At 42.2% G+C, this 22,596-nt stretch overlaps 1 protein-coding gene across 7 annotated transcripts in view; it reads left to right on the forward strand.

Moving 5' to 3' along the window:
* The first annotated feature begins 1,905 nt into the window (after nt 1-1,905).
* Nucleotides 1,906-22,596, forward strand: part of LOC306939189 (leucine-rich repeat transmembrane neuronal protein 4) — a 136,003-nt gene continuing 115,312 nt past the window's right edge. For 3 of the 7 annotated variants that reach the window (XM_079523726.1, XM_079523730.1, XM_079523729.1), the window contains exons 1-2: nt 1,906-2,343; nt 16,534-18,092. In XM_079523726.1, coding sequence (XP_079379852.1) covers nt 2,340-2,343; nt 16,534-18,092 — 1,563 coding nt within the window. In that variant the 5' untranslated portion in view covers nt 1,906-2,339. Of the gene's footprint in view, nt 2,344-10,811; nt 10,875-13,995; nt 14,133-16,533; nt 18,159-22,596 lie in introns of those variants that run through there. The other 4 variants (XR_013791846.1, XR_013791847.1, XM_079523728.1 and 1 more) reach the window with 3 other exon arrangements.

Below are 22,596 nucleotides of genomic sequence, written 5' to 3' on the forward strand. Positions count from 1 at the left end.
CAGCTCAGTTGAATCAATTAAATGTGATTGATTCCACTCCAGTTAAATTTAGGCTACTTCACTTCAAGTCAATTTAGAAGTTCTTTATCGCTTTTTCCGTCCCTAGACTAAATAAAGCTCTTCAAAAATGGTCCATTTACTGTCAGACTCTCTAATGGCTGGAATAGTGATCTGAATTATTGTTAAGGTCTCTGTTAAGGAGACAATGAAATATAATTTGTGAAATAATACTCAGGCAAAACCTAGTATACAAAATGGACCATGTATCAAACGCTATAGGCTTTTAATTTGAAATGAAGGATACAGAAAGTATCGCACGCACGCACGCACGCACGCACGCACGCACACACGCACACACACACACACACACACACACACACACACACACACACACACACACACACACACACACACACACACACACATATACTCAACGCACATGCAACTATGTGGCAACATAGAGAGATCAGAGCCAGTGGAGCCTGCCTGGCAAATTACATGGGGGGTCCTTTGTGTGGGCGTGGCCAAAAGTGGGCGTTACCAAAAGGTGGGCGTGGCCATGACCGCCAGAAGTCTGTCAGATTTTGACAGAGCTCTGTTCATATTGAGTTTCCAATCAGCGTATTAAGAATGATGTTCATGACCTCTCATTCAAACCCATACTATATGGGTTTGAAAATTGGATACTATGGGTCCCATAGTATCCAACATTTTCGGGCGGTAGGGGAGGGGGGCGCGGTGGGCGGGGGGCACTCACGTATCCAACATTTTCGGGGGCGGGGCACACACACACACACACACACACACACACACACAAACACAATGATTATGATGATTTCAGCACTGGACAGCGACATGTGCTCTGCCACAAGTTGAGTCTTTTTTTATCCTAAACTCCTGACCTAAAGGCTACTGTGACCTACCGTGATGAATTTAGCATATTGTGCATGTTGGGATCTATGCTCTCAAGACTCAACTGTATATATTTTGATTATGAACTCTTATTGTGAAATATATGACTAACCGGAAATGCTTCTTAACCACAGCTGATTTTGTGTATATAATATATAAAGTTGTCGTTTGTCGACTGAGTTCCAGCAGAATGCTGATGCCTCCCTGAGCATTTGACTTGATTATTCCTCCGTCATATTCTTCACTACACTTTATTTATGTTACTACACGGCACACGCTAAAAAATAATAATAAGAAATATTCTTCATAGTTCATAGCCTACTGGCATATGGGCCTAATAGGCTTTTGAGAAGACATTTTTATTCAACCGCTCGACACACAATTTAACTCCCATCATAATAACCAAAACATATTTTTATATATATTTATTTTGAGTTGCACTATAGCCTATGTAGTGACTTGCAGTGAACCCATAGCACTTTTCACATGCGGCACGTCTCACTAAACAGACAGCCTGGCATTTTCTCTTTCTCTATTTTTTACTCACGATCCAGGGACATGCTTATGGGTCACAATCTCACCAGAAGAGGGCATTCCGATTCTGTTTGGCAAAGTTGCCGTGACATGCAGACGTGATTAACTACAGCTGCAACTATACAGACCCTTTTTGACTGAGACTGATCGAGAAGGAAAATAACATTCGGATTAAACGGTGGATTTTGTTTTATTTGTTATCATCACTATCATCATTATATATTTTTTGCTATACTGAGATCGCAGCGGTATTTTCTTTCTTTCTAGAATCCCTCAACACAGAATCTGTGGCAGGCTATCCGCGCTGTTCTCGGTGCGCCACCGTTCAGACGAACGAGCATCTTTAAGAACAGTGTGATGATGACCCAGGCGGTGTAGCTTTTTCCACGGTGGGGAAATCCAAAGTACTCGTTCGTTCTTTCGGAAATGTACCACTCGCACGTCGCGCAAATGCATCCATGAAGTTTACGAGAAGACGTTCCGCTTGGAACCATCGGCGTTTTTGAGATCATGCGTATTTTCGGCGGACACGAATGACTTGGAGGATTTGGCTTCGCAGTACCTGCTGCAGCACAGCCCTTTTTGACTGCAACTTGAAAGGGGATTTGCACCCGGAAACTATGCATATGCTGTAGGTCTGGTGAAACCGGGATTATATCTGTAGTTGGAATTAAATTACATTTGGCCCCAGGTTAAACTGCGGAATTGATCGCCTGGTCTGGGAAGACGGGGCAGGTGCGCTTTGGAGTCGGCGGCTGCGCGAGGCGACTCGGGGTATAGTGGATTAGGAAGGTACCTGTCTCTGTGGTGTGGAGAGAGCGCGTCATGCCGACTCGGATGTCGCGCACTACAAGAAGGCATTAAAAACCTGTGGACTGGACCTGACGGATAATATGGGTGAGTAGGGTTTATAACTATCACATATAGGCGACAGCGGAATCGTAGGTTGTTGCAAAAATATACTGTACTTGTCCTCCTTTCAGTGCACTGCATGGTGCTACAGTACGCGACAAAATGTCTACACTACATTTGCCAATTAATTGCATCCGATGTTTGGGTTAAATGTATTAGACTATATCTGTCTTTCTTTTTAAATGCACCTGTGGTAGGCTGTCGTGTAGGCTATGTGGTGCTGGTCAGTTATTCTTTATCTTGCTTCGAAGTGGATGGAAAAGCTTGAGGGATATTGCTGAAGCCTGTGCTTTAGCCCGCGAGTCGCAGAGGAGCTGCACTGCATTTTTCATCCATGTATCTCCTTGCGGTATTAGACTTATTTAGTGTTTTGCAAACAAGCACTGATCGATACGTTTGGTCCGAAATTCCAGGAAAATGATGCATTTTGTTTGTGTATAAGGGGGAACTTCCTTTTTTTTCTTGACGAATTAGAGTGGCTGGGCTCATTGACATGGATTGGAATGCTAATCGTGCTTAATCTTGGAAGCAAGTCAACTTTATAAAGCATGGCCCCGCATAATCATTGATCACCCCTAAGCTAAGCATAGGCCATTATCCAATTCAATTCCGGTCCCATTGAATACCAATAACTGTGAAGACTAAACATGTTTTACCCATAGACACTGATGCGCGTTTATTGGATTTTTGGCACCTGTTATCAAGAGAAAAGTCTCCAAATCAGGCAATGTGACTCGAATACCTCGATCCCTCAATTCTCTCTTTGTATGTCTCTCTGTGTCAGTCATCATCATAAGATTATGTGTGCGTGTGCTGTCACATTCCTTATCTCAGTTCCATGTGTGCACACAATACGCATGAGTGAGGGAGACATTTATTTTGTGCATTATGTGCATGAACATAACATGATGTGTAGTCACAACAATACAATCGAAAAATATGGATTTTGCCATGTTATTGCACTGCTATATTTATTTTTTCCGGAACTGTAACTCACTGTAATAGAACACACGCAACACATATACTGTATAGGCTATACATGCAGTATAGTAGTATCCCTCCCCACCAGCACCTCCATCCATCCTGCCATTACTGATGGGGAGATGTGACTAAGCTAATAGGGACTTGTATATATTTGATCTATTTATCTATTCGCCCCCCATCCCCCCCCCCCCCCCACCCCCCTGGGTTTCAAATCATCTGTACTTGTTGGCTCGGCAGTTCATTTCACCTCTTTAAATCTGCTATAGGTCCGTCGTTATCATTTCCTGAGGTGTAGCCTAATCCCCTCTCAGCCATTCTTTAACTCTTTTTACACAGATGGCCAAGTTCACTGGTGGTGGTGCTGTGCCATTAATTGTGAGACGGCATGATATATCGACCCACGGTGTGTTACTGCACCCGGTCAATATAAGCCACAACAGCACACCAAGCTGTACTGTAACTGTACTGTGTGTGTGTGTGTGTGTGTGTGTGTGTGTGTGTGTGTGTGTGTGTGTGTGTGTGTGTGTGTGTGTGTGTGTGAGCTCACTTACCAGTTATGCATCTGCTGCAAAATATCTATGCAAGGTTTGCCAATTTAACACAGAGGTTAGATAAGATGTGCGTCAGTAGATGCCATTTTATAAAGTGTGCAGGCATACCGTTAATTCTGCATCAGAAAAAAGAGAACATTTGCTTTTTGTGCTGCTTTGTATGCAGTGCACTGCATACAGTAGGGCAGGCTATATGCGCATGCACACGCGCGTGCACACACACACACACACACACACACACTTGCGTATTCTATTAAGAAGAGTTTATCCCGTAATATTGGGTCTCTGGGTACTAGTTGAATGGTGCTGGTCGTGAATGAAACTAACACACACGTGCGTGCGTGCACACACACACACACACACACACACACACACACACACACACACACACACACACACAAAGCGCTTTTATCAACCATGTAGTTTCATGCTGTTGCTTACAATTGCAAGATGATTATATGGAGCTGTAGTCCCATTATCTAGCGGGGTTTCTCACTGATTCTCTTCATTAACAACACACTACGCAGTAAAAAGAAAAAAAATCCTCAGTGCTAATTTAACCCAGAGATAGTTTATTTCATCAATGTTTTACATTCAGCATTAAATGAACACTGAGAATTTGACTGTGTACTAGACTACTTATGTTTTATGGCTCATAGCACAAGAAAGGAGTTCTGCTATAAAGACAATTGCATGAAAAATAAACGGTTCTAGGGCAGAGATGTAATTGCAAGTGAAAAAGTAGTAGTATAGTATTTTCTTTTCTTCTTCTGACCAAACAATTAATCTGCAAGTGAATATTATTATCTCTATGAGACACTGCCCAACAACACAGTAAACTCCCCAGTGTGCACGTATCCACTGTAACTCAGAGAGCGTACAAATGTAACCAGACTGGTTACATACATGTGTACACTCTCTGTACATGTTGTGGTGTGCATGTAATCAATATAGGGTGCACTGAACAGTAGACTGTCCTATACTGTAGCTTCTTTGGCTGGATTCAGCATTCACTGGAGCCTTATAGCCAAGATGACCTTCTGCTGGCCCCACAGCCACCAGAGTCCAGCATGCATGAAATGTCAGGTGAAGGAGGGTAACAGCATACCCTATGGGAACAGCATGCTCTGCGTCGTGAAGCAGTTCACCTTTTTTTCCTTTCATTTACATAGTATCTGCGAGAGGTCGAAACCAATGCCTCGTGAACCACTTGAGAAGTCTGCACACATTAGTAGCGCATAATAGCCAGACATGTTAGCAGCAGGCCTCTCGGTCAGAGGAAGCTAGACATGTTCATCTAATTATTTCCCCATAGCAAAAGGTTTTTGCATGGGGAAGGTTACAGACAAATGAATCGGTTCAAGTTTAGTTCACTATGGTCAGCTGGGGAGCACAGCACAGATTTTAATGCCGGGATAATGGTGTGATAGTAGACTTGAATTAAATAAAATGGTAAAACATGCAGAGTTCCATTTTTCATAGACTCTTCTTCCTTCTTATTATCATCACTTTGATTATGGATAATATGAGTTATTTTGTAAATCGATTCAAGTAAATGAGTGAAGTGACTACATGTTGTTAGGCTACCTACCTTAACCTCCATATCATTGAACTATGAACAAACTTCTAAATCAGGGGTTCTCTACCCTGGTCCTCAAGAACACCAAGTTCTGCTGCCTCCCTATCTTGTCAGAACTCCTAGTAATGCTGACTTATAGCATGAATTTATATATCTTTGGGCAGTTTCTCCTTTATTAAGACTGGGTAGCAGAGAAACTGAAGGCAGAGGAAGGAGGAAGGACTTGCAACACACAATGTCCCCTGGAATTGAACCAGGGACATGATTTTGTTCTGAGCTGTTTTTCTTCTGGTTTTCTATATCCCACCAGTTGCCAGGACAGGATTTTCTATCTAGGGTCTAGGACCAGGGTCCTATACTGTAGTTTCACAACTCTTTGCACTGTTGGTTTGAATCCGTTGTGGAGCCCAGTGGTTTATGTTCTGGTGGAACTGTCGGGGCAGGAAAGACTCAACATTGGTGCAATACTGTTTGTCCAACATCCCACTATGAAACCCAAAAGTTCCAAAAAACATTCCCAATGGACACTAAGGCCATTAATCTGATGCCCTATAACAAATGCCCTGCATTGATGTGGCAATGCGAAGATACTGTTTATAAAATGCTTGCTTTTCTAAAAATGTCAAGGCTTTAAAGTAAATTATGAGTGTGCAATTCTAAAAAATGTCAAGGCTTTAAAATAAATTAAGATAATTCAATTAAAATGTGCAAATTACGATATACCACGTGACACTTAGCCTACCCATTGAAATTCCTCAGTGAGGCAGACATCTTCCAGTAATCTCCATTGTCTTCACCATGCTGCTGTGGCAGCATGATTGTTACAGTGGCCTATAATTAACATGATTAGGAGGTGCAATGTTAAAAGCACTTGAGAATGTCATTTCTACCTCCCCCAAGAATATCAAATGTATTGTATTTAGTAGTAGTGTACTTAATTGGAATAGAATAACTGCATTTTAACATCAGCATACTGCACAGGCAGAAAGGGAATTATTTGGGATTGAAAATTGATAAGCAATGAGTTTCCTTTCATGCCATTTGTATTTATACTTATCTGATATGAAAACAGAAAATGAACACACTGATTTAAAGTTAGATACAAATGTAGCATATTGGAGACTGACATTTTGAGGAAATAAACACTAGAAATTAGCTTCACAAAGGTAGTATTCCCAATGTCACGATTCAGTAACTATATTTTTAGCTAAGGCTAAAGCACCGCAACGCACAACATGGCAGTGCACCGCCTCCCTTTCCGATTCAGCACCATGGACACATTGGACAGTGCTGGTGTTGTCAACTCAAACAACTCCAGTGTGTGTATTTTCGGAGCAATGGACATTTGTTTTCAGGATAACAGACCATTATTTTCCCCAAACTACCGGGGTTTCGGGAATAACAGGCCTTTGCTCCAATATTAATTAATTATTGATGATTGGTTAAGTGGTAATTACTGGTCTGGTACTGTATATTTGGTATCCAAGCTGTTTTAATATAGGTAAACCAGGTAAACCCAAAACCTCAATCCACTTTATGATTGCACTTAATAGTCAATAAATACTTTGCTTTTGTGTGTATAGCACATTGATTTCTTACCAGCACATGCTCACGAATATCTTCTGAAGTGCTAAGGGTCAGTTTAGCAAATGTTGTGAATTCTGGCATCCACCAGGCCTTGGTATGTTCATATGCAGAATCAGACCAGGATAGAGTTGTGAAAGGGACACAGACTGAATCAGTGCACCGCTGGATGAGGGATGATTGGCTATATTGTCCCTCACTCCACCCGGGTGGAACTGTCTCCGCCAGGGGAAATCAGGAATCAGACAACAGGCAGAAACAAAACATACATTCAGTGTGTGGGCGTGTGTGCATGTGCGTGTGCACACTTGCATCTGAGCATGTGTATATCAGTGATTCGAAGAATACATGATGATGAGCGTTCCATATTCTACCTAACCAGCACTGTGAATACTCCAGGACATTGCAGACACCGGGAAACAATGGGTTCTAAACTACTGTTGAAATGGGCCTGACTTGGCAGGTATTACCATCAGCTCAAAGATAATTGTAGACTAATAGGATGGCTTAAGCTTAAGGGGACGTCCTCCCTATGCGTTAGGCTCCTGTCCAGAATCTGAGTGGCATTCCTGAGTCTGATAGCAGTTTTGTCAATGACAGGCAGCAAATAGCAATGAGCCACTTGTGTGCACTCAAAGTGCACCAGTTACTGAGTCCATTTGCCAAGTTATTAAGCTACATTTGGTTTTATTTTGGGTCAGCCGTAAAGTGCACTTCCCCCAGTATGTGTTAGCACTTAAAGGCAGTATCCATCTTCATATAGCAAGGGCAGTTGGGATGCAGTATGGAACCATATGTTTTAAGCAGATGCAACCTTGTTTTGACATAGTTTTACATAGAATCATCAGTTAAATATTCACTACTGAAAAGTAAATGTATCTCTATGGATACATTTGAAAGATGAGGAAAAAGTGGGTCGCTTTGATAGAAAGAAAGGCAAAAACAAAAAAATGAAGAATGAAAGCGTGGGAGTAAAAATAGAAAACAACGTGGAAGGGTGGAAGTGGAAGGGTGAGGATGATAGTCCATGACTATCATATGAATAAAAAGCAGCGCTTGGACTAGGGGGGAAGGAAAAAAAACAGCTGAAGGCCAGAAATTTCAAGGAGAAATCTAACTAACATATGAGGGCAATCGGCTGGAACGTGCAATGGAGGAGGAATATCTCATCTGAGCAGATATGATAAAAGAACCATAATGATGAAAAAAGGGAATGGGTGGTAAGAGGCTAAGTAGGCTTGGAGCCCAATGACTGACACCTCCAAGGGTAACGCGTGCTCCTCTGTGAATACGATTAGAGTGAAAACCAAGGAAGGAGTCAAGGAGATGGCTTTTGGAGGCATTAGGGCACAGAGTGCTCATTAAGCCACATACGGTACAGTGTCAGTTAGCCTTGATTTATACGTGGTCATGCACCCGTGTCATGCCCTGAAAAAAGGCGGTCTCCAAGCTCACAACGAGTCACAGAGCGACACGTTGTGAGCTTGTTGATTGGCTATTTTTGTTGCACGACACCGCTGCACAACTACGTAAGTATAAAATAACCCTTTAGAACGGGGAGGTTGTCGGCACTCTGCAAGGGTGTCTAAAAATGAAGGAGACAACATAATCACTTCCATTGTGTGTTCTTTCGTGCCCTGAACGTGATTTAAGCACACATAGAACTCGGCAAACATTGTAATCGAGTTTAACAGCCCACACATTCAGTTCCGCAATCCACAAATTGCGCTCCACGCAACTGCAATTTGAAGCACATGGCACATTACACATGGGGAATTATGCCACATTAAATTGTTAGTATTCAGCATAGTGTCTCCACCTGTTATTTGTTTTTGTTTTATTGTTTGTTTTTTAGTTTTTCCCATTTTCCCTATATACTCACCATTCCATGCCTCCGAGGCGTTGCCGAGGCATGGTTGTAAACTTCTGCTACTAACTGTACAGACTCTGTGTACAGAGTCTGTACACTCTGTGCTCCATCTCTTGATCAGCATCTTCGTCTCGGTTGTGTTTGTATGAAAGTCTAGCAAGTGTGGGATACAAGACAAGACAACAAAAAACAAAAATCACGATTGATGTATCTTCTGGTATAATCAATAGCACTCACAAATTATCTGCACAGTCCCGTGGTTCTCTCCATCTGTAACTGATGGTGAAAGATTCTTCTGAAAAGCGAATAGGAAAAGTACACACGTGCACGCCCGCGCACACACACAGACACACACACCCCCACCCATATGGGATCAGCAGATGCTTGGCAAGCAACAAAATGGCTATGTTAGATAACATATGCTCCTTGATGATGCTCAGCCAACCTATGTCAAGGAATTACTTCTGACAAAGACGGTACCAAGATTTAAAAAAACAAGAAAAGAAAAGAAAAGAAACACCAATGGATTTGACTAACGTGAAATTTCTGCAATAGATCTACAAGCGTCATCTACATCTCAACACTGTTGCAGTCATCATTAGTCGTCCATTGTATCACTGCCAAGTTTAGGATGTTTTAGCATGCACCACAACACAGTACCTCCAAGATGGCACCTGCCAGCCGATTCAGTCGATTAAACATGCATGGACTTCTCCAACCCTGACAGATCAGTCTTATCTGTAATAATAACAGAAGTATGGATGTTCTAACAATGATCACTTCAAACTTTATGGGGCCGATAAAAAAAAAAAAGCTTCTTAAATCAGACATTTTTCTGAAAAAAAACAATGTTTCTATGTTAGTGGTTCTCAAACTATTTCATGTTACGTATGTCAAGGAATACAAAAATTATATGTAATTGGCTGCCAACCCCCATCTGAAAATATGTTGTTCTAGGCACCCCTCAGAAGCAAAGATTTGACTTGAAAACATTCGCTCTGAAAGAACATATATTCAAAGATTTGCGTCACATTTTCACGATTTTTCTAAAATAGCAGATCTACAAGCTCGTACCGCGGCGAGCTTGTAGATCTGCTATCACACCGCGGCGCTACGAGCTTATAGATCTGCTAATTTTCAATAGCTAAAGTATAACATAATCTTTAAAACAACAAAAGGGGTTCACATCCTGAATGGGCTAACGTTGTGCTCACAATATTGAATATCAGAATACATATTGGTGAATCCCGTATTGTACTATATGATGTCGTAACATGCTGACATGATAGGCCAAATTTAGTTAATTTATTTTTTATTTTTAAGAAAAATGTCTGCATGTGTGGAGTCCTATCCTACATAGTCTACTGGTAGATCCCTCTGTAATGTGAGAAGACTGCGGAGAGGACATGCAAATGATCTTGTGGCATCATGCGCATCGCATGAGAAAACATCTCATAAAAGTATCGCATCAGGACTCCTGTATCAGGATATGTTTCGTATCGTGAGATACTTGCCAGTAGGCCTACCTTGCCGGATTTCCTTCAGAGATAAAGAAAAAACAAGCCCAAATTGATTAAATCAATTAATTACCAGCTGCATTATTAGTATCTGCGGGGGTCCGCTATAACTGCCTCTGTGTCAGTTTCAGCGCAGTAGTTTAGGTAGGAACCAAAATTCTCTAAGGCGGAACCATTGTATTATGAGTCGTTCGTTTCCGCCCAGACATATTTGCGGTTCGCACATACACACGGCCACACAAAAACAGTGCAAACAGTGCATCGCGGTTTAGCCAATGAGAAAGGCAACTGGACTAGCACAGCAACTTCAGCCAATGAGAAAACCAGCTGGACTAGACTACTATCAGGACTAGTTTGCACATTGATGATAGACTCAGCTTGCTATTTAGCAGCTGGTAAAAATCCTGAAGAAGTGAATCCCCCATCTTACAGTACGTACCACACACACACACACCACAACCCACCCGATGCCTAGAAGGAGATCAATGCATCTTAATGACAGAACATTAGTGGCTTTGTAAAGGGGAACGATTTTAATGGAAACAACTCTGTCTCACCTCGGACAAGGCGTGATATCATGGTGGGGTACAGGTCTACCAACCATTCAAGTTCATTTGTTCCCAGCAGTATTGGTACTGTACAGCATCACAGTGAGATACTGTAAGAACTTGAACACCGTGACTTGGGCATCACAGATATTCGAGATTAGCTCTCAAGTGCTACTTTTGTTTAGCACAGACATATGCTGTCCACCCAGCTGCTTGTTGTCAGCAGAGATGTGTTGTTTTTAATGTGCTGTGTACAGACTAGCTTTATTACTTCTATTATTGCTGGCTTTGATACCTTAGACCGCCTTTTATTTTTGTTTTGCTGTCAGCATTGTAGTTTCACTAATTAGCCCTTTTTTAAACAAACAGTGATAACAGACAGTAATAGATCAATGGAATCTGGATTAATAGATCCATGGAATAATGTTCATGGTTTTCTCTTTGTCGTGTGCCACTCAACGAGAATTAATCATTTGTATTATTATTATTATTATTATTATTATTATTATTATTATTATTATTATTATTATTATTATTATTATTATTATTATTATTATTATTGGTGCAGGGGTAAAGTACATGTTCACCACCAATATTACGTAATATTTCGAACATAAGATTTTTGCTTGTTTTTTCCACCACTGCAAACAGTGTGTCTTTGGCAGTGAAAAGAAATGTGAGAGTTGCAAGTGGATGGATATTGATATTCAAACAAAAGGGCACCCATGTGGACAGAGTGTGAATTATACAATGACAAACAGGGCAAAGGGCGTGCTAGGCCGGTAATTACCGATTTGGACTTTTTTTTTACTGGGAACAAATAATTCCCTCCGGACATCCGGACAAAAAAAAAGTGTGCTCTCTCTACACACTGACCTGTCACAGACACACTTTCACACAGGAGGGCAATAGGCTACACAGCATTACAAAGATTGTGAGATTGGCACGGAGAAGTTCTGTGTAGTAATGACAACCAGGTCAAATGCAAGCTGTGTTACATCAAGTTGCGCTATCGCAAATCAACAATGCACATGTTGAAGATGAAGCATCCGACAGGGATGCCCTGAAGAGATTTCACAACAGCAGCCATGGTTCCAGCTTCACTGAGTGGTGGAATGTAACTAAGTACATTTAAGTACTGTACTTAACACTTATTTTGGCCATTATTTCCCCAGACATCTTTATAATTAGCCTACTCCCGTAGAAGTCCCAGGACGTGTGGAGGTTATTTTTAAGGGTATAAAACCGGATCGTTAAAATCAATTTTTTGACAGCTCCCGTTAGGCAATTACGCCTTGCTCTGAGCTCCCGGACATGTTTTGCGCATGCGCGCAGCCATTCACTTCCTTGTTTACGGGCCGACAAAACTTGCTATTATCTCTGAATCTACAGCGAATCTGCAGCGCTGTCCATGGTTTTGATCAGAACGCAGATGTTCTGTCCTAATTTCAGACTTAACAAAGCATCTCGTTAGGAATATTGGAAGGCGGGGCTTTTCAGAATAAAATCTGCCTCATCTGCTGGGCACTCTAGTGCCTTTATTTACAATTTACAATACTTTTACTTCTACTCCACTACATCTCAGAGTAAAATATTATACTTTTAATCCACTACAATTATTTGAAAATTTACTACTTTCTTTGTAGATTATTATGACAACATATAGGCTACATTACCCACTTCGTCCCCATATACATTTCGGCCATTTGAAAATAGCCGATCTACACGCTCACAATGCGTCGAGTGATGCAACACATTGTGTGATTGTATTGATCTGCTATTCAAAATACTTTTACTATTATGATTTTATACATTTTGTAAACTGAAATGGGACCTTCTGCATAATGAGTACTTTTTACTTTTGTTACTTAAAGTACATTTTTATACCAATACTTATACTTACTTACAGTATAATTACTTTTACTACATTTCACAGTAGCACAATTAGAAATTTGCACCCTATGGCCAGAAAAATAATGAAGACTGTGTGTTTGACTAAAGTTTGACTGGATTGCTGAATTCCTACAATGCCCATAATGCTTTAGTGCACTTCCCCTCCTTGTAGAGAGTGGCTGCATGGAGGTGTGACTTTGTAGTCCAGGAAGGAAGTGAGACCACATTTTCATGACAGGTTTTTAGGTCATGACTAAAATATCACAACAACAAAAAAACATATTGCACACACAAAACCCCCCAGGAAAGTGTTTCTTGTGTCCTAGACATCATTGGAATAAGCTCTGGTTGCAAAAGGGGTGAAGTGGCCCTTTAAGTAAAACAATTGAGCACTTTTTCCACCACCGCACCACTCCAACTGAAATTCTATAATGAGACTGTATCTCCACAAAAGCTTATTATAGGCTAATCAACTGTCCCAAAGCTGCATGACTCTACCGAGGCACATGCACGACACTCACCACTGAATATTATGTTGCCTCTGAGTAGCCTACACTACAGTACATTTTGATTTATTGCCAGCCAGCTGAGCCAATCAACGTGATAAAGGATTATTCTGAAGAGCCTATTTTTGTGCAGTAGGCCGGCCTACCCTTTCATTACTGAAGAAAATGGGTTCTATTATAAAACAATGCGGCAATCATGCATCATTATGCACTCATGCCACGCACACAAATGCATTTGCTTTTGTGTTGTCTTTTTTTCACACCAGATGTCCGGTAAACTGTAATCATACTCATCCTGTCCGGCAGTTTAAAATCCTAGCACGTCCTCTGAATTGGGGTGTCCTTGTTCTATTAGCAAGTTTTGGCCTTGTATTGAGATAAACCGTCGGCCTGTTTTTGGCCTTGTATTGAGATAAACCGTCGGCCTGCATGTAGGATAACCTAAGCCACCCCCAATTTTTGTTCTTTATTTATTTCATTATAATGTATTCCTCCTCAAGTTCATACATAGTCAAGTTCATGGGATAAGTCTTTTCTACTAAAATAGTCATTGTGTTCCTTGCCAAAGGAACTGTGCCCCCTTGTGGCCCCCACTGTAAGGGAGCATTACACTCCTAGTGGGCTACAGGATTCTGTCACTCCATGCAGTCAACAAGCTAAAACATCCTGTATTATTGTGAAATTGTGAATGATACAGCCTGAAGTCTGGACAGAAACATTGTTTGTGTTTGTCTTATTGCAGGTGAGATAAAGTGGGTTAGACACATGAAGTAGTGTAACCACTAGGGGGTATTTCAATGGAGGAAAAGTTGACCGTGTGTCTCTCCACAATGTTTGGTGTAGTAATGTCCTGCTTAGCAGTTTAGCCTAGCAGCTAAAGCTAACATGGTGACTGCAGAGGCTCCAAGCTGCTACTGCGTGACTTTTAGGATGTTATTAATGCAATAATCCCAACCCACTATAATAGTAATATGCTATTTTGGAAACGGAACCATTTGGTATCATGTATTTATAATATGTGATGTTATTTCTGTTCATGTATTCTGTTTATTTCCAGTGACAGTATAGCTGTCAGTCAGTGAGGAAGCCAATATACATTCCTGTATTGTGAATGATGATGCAGGCTGGACAGAAACGTGTCTTAATAATTTTTTAATGTGTTTAATGGTCTTGTTGCAGAATGTAGTGTAAAATGAACAAACAACAGCACTGATATGGACTCAGACTAGATCTTCATTCATTGAAATGTGTAGTGTAACGCGTGTGTCTGTGCGTTTCATTAGGACCTTATAGGCGTTTATTTCTTGAAATTAGCTGTCATGTTCCTCTTCAGACAGGCAGAACAGGGCAGCTACGGCTAGGGAGCTCTATAAATTATTGTAATGTGTACTGAATATTGTATGGTCCTTTCTTCCTGTGTGCCTGTCCTGTTGTTGTGTAATGAGGAACGCGAGCCACTTCCAATTATTGGAGTGAGAGAGTTAGATCTGATGTAGCCTCAGAAACCCAGACGTTTTTATTTCCAGGGAGAGAAAAAAAAGTCTGGGGCCGAGGCCACTTCAATTCGGCATAAAGTAGCGCAAACGTCGCTCACTCTCTGCTGATTTCTGATCGTCTGCACCTTTGTTAAATTGATGCACACACGTACACACACACTCCTCTCTCTCTCTCTGTCGCTCTAATTAATTAGTCTCATGTCACGCAGCTGTGCCTAGTTTCTCCCAGCGGATCCTGATGTATGGGATGCCTATGCCATAAAAAGCATAGGGGAGTTCCAGTCTAGATCTGATGTAGATCGTAGATGACACGTTAAACTAACATTATGTTTAGGAACTGATGTTGTCCACTTTAGTCACCACACCCCTCAACCTACCTAATTTGGGGGGTCGAAGTCTTAATTAGGTCAGAAACAAACTTTCTTTCTGAAAATAAACATTGCTATAGAGCAGTGGTTTTCAGCCCTTTTCAAATCAAGGCCCATTATGTTTTTGGCATTTGTGCCACGGACCACCATTTAATGAGATTTAGCTTGCAGTCCCAAAACGAAAGAATTTTGTTATCGTTGGATAAGAATTTGTCAACAATTCCATGCTGTATTGATGTGGTACCATAGCAGAGATAACAGGCTAAATCAAAATAACAATTATATTACATTCTCTAATTGTGTAGACTTCTTGTAAATAGTTCTACTTTTTTAACAATAATGTAACTCTTGAGAGCGTAAAATGAATCAGAGTTACACAGTTAAAGATGTAATAAGGGTCAATTTGGTTACCAATCTGGTGACCACCTGGCACCCCCTCAAGGTTGAAAGTTTTTGAAAGCTTTTTTAATGAACAGAAAATACATTTTCAGGTGTGTCACCAATTCCATGCAATCAGGAAAGAGAATCCGTTTCAATTTGATATTATTCCATTTCCAAATGTGTCTGTTAATTTATTTGTTTTAGCACTCACTGGATCAAATTGGTAAATTGCCACTAAAAAGGAAGAGCCTCCCCCCTTTTTAAACAAGAAATAGATGAATATAGTGGTAGCTTTTTCTTTTCTTTTTTTGTAAAGATTTTCTTTTGGCTTTTCTGCTTTTATTGATAGTATCAAGTGAAGACTGACAGAAAAGAGGGAGAGAGAGAAGGGGAGAGACATGCAGCAAAGGTCGTCATGAACGGGACTTAAACACGCGACGCGCTGTCAGGCCAAAGCCTATATGTGGCATGTGCCTGGACCACTTGGCCAGCGAGCGCCCCGAGTGCACATGGTACATAATATCAATGTTTTTTTAGTGTACCATGATGTTAAGCTCCCCTAAATGTATCAGCAAAGGGGGCGGCAGTGGCTCAGGGGTAGAGTGGCCAGTAGAGCAGCCGGATGGGAACCGCAAGGCGTATGAATCTATGTAAGCGCTTTGGATAAAATGCACCCTATATAAATGCACAATTTTACTGGTCCAGAGGACATTTTCAAGGCATGGTGGGTTGTGGGGGGGGGCATATCTTCTTCATTTGCTTACCAGGCATACTGAACTTCAGAATAAGCGACAATACTGTAGGTAGAGGAGGAGAAAAGTTTGAATTGGTGCTGTTCAATAATTTCACCTGCTTTCCCTTTTCTCTCCCCCCCCCCCCCCTCTTCCTTTCTATATAGGCTCTGCCAGGCGGCGGCGCTGGCTGGTGGTGCCACTGCTGATGCAAGTGTGGCTGGCGGCAACTCCATCTCTGAGTGAGCGTCCATGCCCAAAGAGCTGTCGCTGCGATGGGAAGATTGTCTACTGTGAGTCCAGCGCCTTTCGCGATGTCCCCAAGAACCTCTCAGGAGGCTGCCAGGGCCTCTCCTTACGCTACAACAGCCTTGTGAGTCTCAGAGCGGGTCAGTTTGTAGGCCTCAACCAGCTCATCTGGCTCTACCTGGACCACAATTACATCGCATCCGTTGACGGAATGGCCTTCCAAGGAGTCCGCAGGCTCAAAGAATTAATCCTGAGCTCTAACAAAATCACTTCGCTCCACAATACCACATTCCACCCAGTACCCAATTTGCGTAATCTGGACCTATCGTACAACAAGCTACAGGCCCTGCAGATAGGGCAGTTCCAGGGTATGCGCAAACTTCTTAGCCTTCACATGCGCTCCAACTCCCTGAAGAGCATCCCAGTACGTCTGTTCCAAGACTGCAGAAATCTAGAGTTCCTAGACCTGGGCTACAACCGCATGCGTAGCATCACCCGGAATGCTTTCTCAGGTCTTGTGAAACTCACTGAGCTGCACCTGGAGCACAACCAGTTCTCTAAGATCAACTTCTCTCATTTCCCCCGCCTCTACAATCTGGGAGCACTGTACCTGCAGTGGAATCGCATTCGCTCCATGAGCCAGGGCCTGACCTGGACATGGACCTCCGTCCATAAACTGGATCTGTCTGGGAATGACCTAACAGAAGTGGACGCTGTGGTGTACCAATGCCTACCCAACCTCCAGACCCTCAACCTGGATTCTAACAAGCTCACCAATGTCTCGCAGGAAGCAGTAGCTGCTTGGATCTCTCTGACTACCATAAGCTTGGCTGGGAATGTGTGGGATTGTGGTCCTGCCATCTGCCCTCTTGTGTCCTGGCTGAGAAACTTCAGAGGAGTAAAGGAGACCACTATGATCTGTGCTTCGCCCAAGGAATCCCAGGGTGAGAAAGTTATGGATGCTGTTACAGCTCACAGTGTTTGCCGTTCAAGTGTAGTCACACCATTTGCTGTAAGTGTTCCTCCGACTCCATCCAGCGTCCCCGCCCAGACCGAACGTCGTCCGGTCACTCCTGCGTCGCCCACTTGGCCCGGAAAGAAAGGGGAAGGGTTCCTCGGAGGCCCCACCTCTCCACCGGTCACCCCACCCGTGGCACCACCAGAGCAAGACTTTGAGCCTGTGTCCTTTCATAAGATTGTGGCCGGGAGCGTCGCCCTTTTCCTGTCCGTGGCAATGATCCTGTTGGTGATCTACGTGTCCTGGAAGCGCTACCCCAGCAGCGTCAAGCAGCTGCAGGAGCACTCGGCTGCCGCCCGCAAACGCCGCAAGAAATCTAGGGAGACGGAACGCACGTTGAGCTCCCCTCTGCAGGAGTACTATGTGGACTACAAGCCCACCAATTCGGAGGCCATGGACGTGCTTGTCAATGGAACCGGACCCTGCACCTACACCATCTCAGGCTCCCGAGAATGCGAGGTATGACTCACACCACCACCACCACCCCTCCTACACAAAACTCTGTCCACAGCGATGCAACCTGAGGTAATTACTGTATTTACTGTACACTGCTTTTGGTAGAAGTCTGTAACTTGACCTCGTAGCTTCTCTTTATGCAGGAGTACACAGGGTTTGTTATGGGATGGAGCAGAGTAGATTCAACTCTGTTTAACAAGCTATACTTTAGCTCTTGGTTTTAGAGAAAAGTTAGTTTGTTCACTTATACCCTCATTCTCTACTGAGAAAACAATGGTGGTTGAAGCACACATACACAAGACCGATTACTGCACAGTGCACATTGCCTATTCTGCATAATCTTGCCCATGTAAACTATGCTGCTGGCTTTGTTTGTGAAAATAATTTTTGCTTGTTTAGGTACTGTTTTTATTTATATATTCAGTTGCTTGCATAACACAATGGCTTGGTGCTTTGTTCGTTTTCTCTACTTCAATTCACTGCCTGATTTCTATATTGTGTGGGGAGAAAATAGTCGATTGGTTATGAGATTCACTCGTGGACACTGTGTAACGGTTTGACTTACAACTGAGTGCATAATAATAGACCTTCCTGTCACAGAATAGAAGTCTGTCTGTGCAGATGGCTTCACATTTGTCACGACATAGCTGATGGCTGTAATTGAGTGTAATTATAGGAAAATACTTGACACTCATAATGCACCTATGGTAAAGTACATGCTTTTACATCTAGCTTTAATTATCTTTAATGGGCAAATTAGCTGATATTAGCTGGTTTCTATTGTTCTTTTGTGAGGAGCTCACTCAGCACTGGAAAATCACTGCCACCCTACATGAAGTGCTGGCAACTTGTGGCAGCAATTTTGTAGAACTGAGAGAGAGAGAGAGAGCTTTCTCAACACAAAGAATGCATTGTGACATACTGTCACCTCCTCACAATGTAGTAAGATCTGCAAAGATGTACTTTAACATAGACACATGCGCACAAACAGCTATATGTTTGTTTGCACACACACACACACACACACACACACACACACACACACACACACACACACACACACACACACACACACACACACACACACACACACACACACACACCGACACAAGCACAATACTCCTTTCTTTTGAAACGGCTTGTACACTGGGCAAGTCAATTACTTCAAAACAGCATTATGGGAACACCATTGTCCCTCTTCCTTGCAGCAGCTACACTGACGTGTACATGACATGTAGCACTAACATTCGCTCTCCTCTGTATATTTTGAAGTCTTCACCTCGCCACACAGATTATGGTGTGGAAGGCCATTTTCAAAATGGACTACAATTAATATTGTATTACAAAAACAAAAATCAAAATGATTTTATCAAAGCAATAGTTGCGACACCTTGCATCTTTGATATAAGCGTAAAATGTCATTTTAGCATAACGGCAAAGGCTGTAGCCGTGCAGGTTCAGTGTAAACCTATGGAAGATACCTGCCAGAGAGGCTGTGAGCAAATTAAGCAAGATTTATTAACAATAGGAAGCAAATTACTTTCAAGGAGTTAATTGCTCCATGCTCTATTATTTATGATGATTCCCAAATATCTGGCGGTGGCTCAGGGGTAGAGTGCCTGGATGGTAACCACAAGGTTGCCAGTTCGAACCCGGGCTCCCCCAGAGTTACTGTCGAAGTGTCCTTGAGCAAGACACTGAACCCCTAATTGCTTCCGATGTGCTAGTTGGTGCCTTGCATGGTTTCCGCTGCCATCGGTGTATGAATGGGTGAATGTAATGCACAATCTCTGTAAAGCGCCTTGGATAAAGGCGCTATATAAATGCACCATTTACCATTTACCATCTGTATGCAACTCAAGTGATGCTCAGTCGGCAGACACAGATATGGACACTCGCTCGGCTAGCGCCTTGCTCAGGTGTGCCTCATGGGGCTCAAGTCCACTTCCGACGACACGCCTGCCTTGTTTTAAATTTTGGTACTGACCCTATTTCGAGTTGGGAGTGAGAAAAGCACCTCCACATTCCATTGTCAGTTAGGGGACGTGAAACGTGATGTGACAGGGGATCCTGTGGCATCAAATGCCTGATGTGCAGTGTTGATTTTGACAGCAAATTTTGATTTTAGTTTTAGTCATAGTCTCTTGAATAGTTTTCATTTAGTTTTAGTCACCTGGAATGTTTTAGTGTTAGTCTATTTTTAGTCGACTAAATCTAGTTGATTTAGTCGACTAAAAGGTATTTTGGGCGGGCCTTGATGCCGTCGTAATGACTGTTTTTACACTTGCTGAAAATAGCCGATCTACAAGCTCACCACGTTGCGCTGCGACATGTTGTGAGCTTGTAGATCTGCTATTTTCAGCATGCAACCAAGTGTAAAATAACTTATACTGGATCTCTTCCAAACATTTTAGTCTAGTTTTTATTTGTTGACGAAATTGTCAATATATTTAGTCTTAGTTTTAGTCATCATACTGTAGCTCAGAAAATTTAGTTTTCGTCAGTGAAAAAAGGTAGTCGACGAACATTCTTTTGTCATAGTATTAGTCGACGAAATCAACACTGCTAATGTGACTGTAGGTGTTTCCCAACTCGTCACCATCACCATATGAGCTGGGAGTGTGACTGTACAGTGTAGCACTACAGGTTGGCATAGGAGAAACAAAGCTAGAAACAAAGTCAACAACAACTACAACACTAGAAATACTGGAGCTTTAAGTTGAAGTTTGAAGTTTGAAGTTTATTGAGAGGATGGCCCCTTGAGATGTCGTTTTAGAGGGGGTCCTATACATACAACATGACATGACATGACATGACATGACATGACATGACATGACATGACATGACATGACATGACATGACATACAGTTCGCTTGCTCCCTTTCTCCCACCCCCACGGCCCACCCCATCCCTGACCCCCGACTCGTTTATATATGGGAATAGTGGGGAAACGGTATTATAAACTGTCTCAAAGTAGAGGTAAACATGTGAGCAAGCATTAGAAGCATGAACAGGTTGTTTGAAGATGTGAAATTGTGAATACAGGGAAGTCCTGAAGCGGCCTAGAGAGGTGATTGATCTGAGTGGAAGCGGGAGATTATTCCAGTCAGATGGGGCTTTGTAGTGGAAAGACCTGCGTCCAGATTCTGAAAATATTCTGTTGGGAACCATAAGATAGGGATGTTGAGTGTGTCTAAGTGGGTATGGGGATGTGAATGGTTTCAGAGACTGTTTTAGGTATGAGGGGCAGTTGGAGTGGATGCATTTGAAAATAAATAGGTACCAGTGGTGTTGCCTGGCAGACCCAGGTTACTTTCTTTCGCTGCAGGAATATTTAGTGACAAAGAGACGAGGGACCTTATCTGAGAGAGCCCATATAGTACTGGGAAGGAATAAAACATGATAATTTGTTTGTGTCACTTTTCCCCCCCAAGTATCCTGAATTTCTTTTCCTAGCATTTGTGACTCATCACTATGTACTCATTTCATCCACTTCCCCCTACTTGACGTTTCTGGGGAAATAACTGCGTGTCTCGTCAACGCGCTCTGGAACTGTCATTCAGCATCCCAGAAATTGAATTCATCACCGCACCGCCTATAATATTCTCTGTTCTCTGCATCCTTTTTGCACCAACCAGATATGGTTCTTGGATCACTACTTCAAAGGACATACAGTTGGAGGCCATCGATATTGTCCTTTTCTTTTTGCTGAGGTTTGCGTGATCTGCGCAAAAGGACAGTTAACGAATTTTGGGCGGGAACCCCTTTTGGTGTTTTAAACATGTTATAATTTAGCTATTGAAAAATAGCAGATCTACAAGCTCATAGCGCGCCACCGAGTGGCGCGCTACGAGCTTGTAGATCTGCTATTTTTGAAAAATCGTGAAAATATTTATTTCAGAAAACTGGAGGATTTAGAAGGATGTTTAAAATTTTTGAGGTCAGGCCTAAATGGGTCAAATGATAAGGGACAATATCGGTGGCACCCAACTGTACAGTATGTTCCCTTCTTTGTAGCATACAGCTTTAACTATAGGATTGAGGTCTGACTGTTAGCATAGTACTGTAGGTTCTTTCTGAGTGGAAAGTATATTTCCCCTCAGTTATCTATTGCTTAAGTTTAATACCATGGTGTCTCAAATACTGCACTACTCTTCAAATTATTGACCTTTGTCAGCCTCCAGGTCGTATTTTTGAGAGCAAAGCTTCTACATTGCCTGCAGATAATGCACCAACTCGCCTTTCTTGACAAATTCAACCTTCCCAGCACTGAAAAGTGTAGTCCCTATCAAATAAACCATACATTAAACTAGATGTTATCCTCTTTAATTAACCAACCCCAATTTGTATAAAGTACTCCTGTCTTCATCTGATCTGCTCTTACCATGTCCCTCTGGATGGAACTTCAATCACTTTGCAAAAATGGGTACACAAGTCTTTGGGCAGCTGAGAGAAAAAGTTTGTTGTTGAATGTTATAAAATATATTCGTTTTTAGATGAAAATGAA

The sequence above is a fragment of the Electrona antarctica genome, assembly GCF_951216825.1.
Source record: "Electrona antarctica genome assembly, chromosome: 16".
NCBI lineage: Eukaryota > Metazoa > Chordata > Actinopteri > Myctophiformes > Myctophidae > Electrona > Electrona antarctica.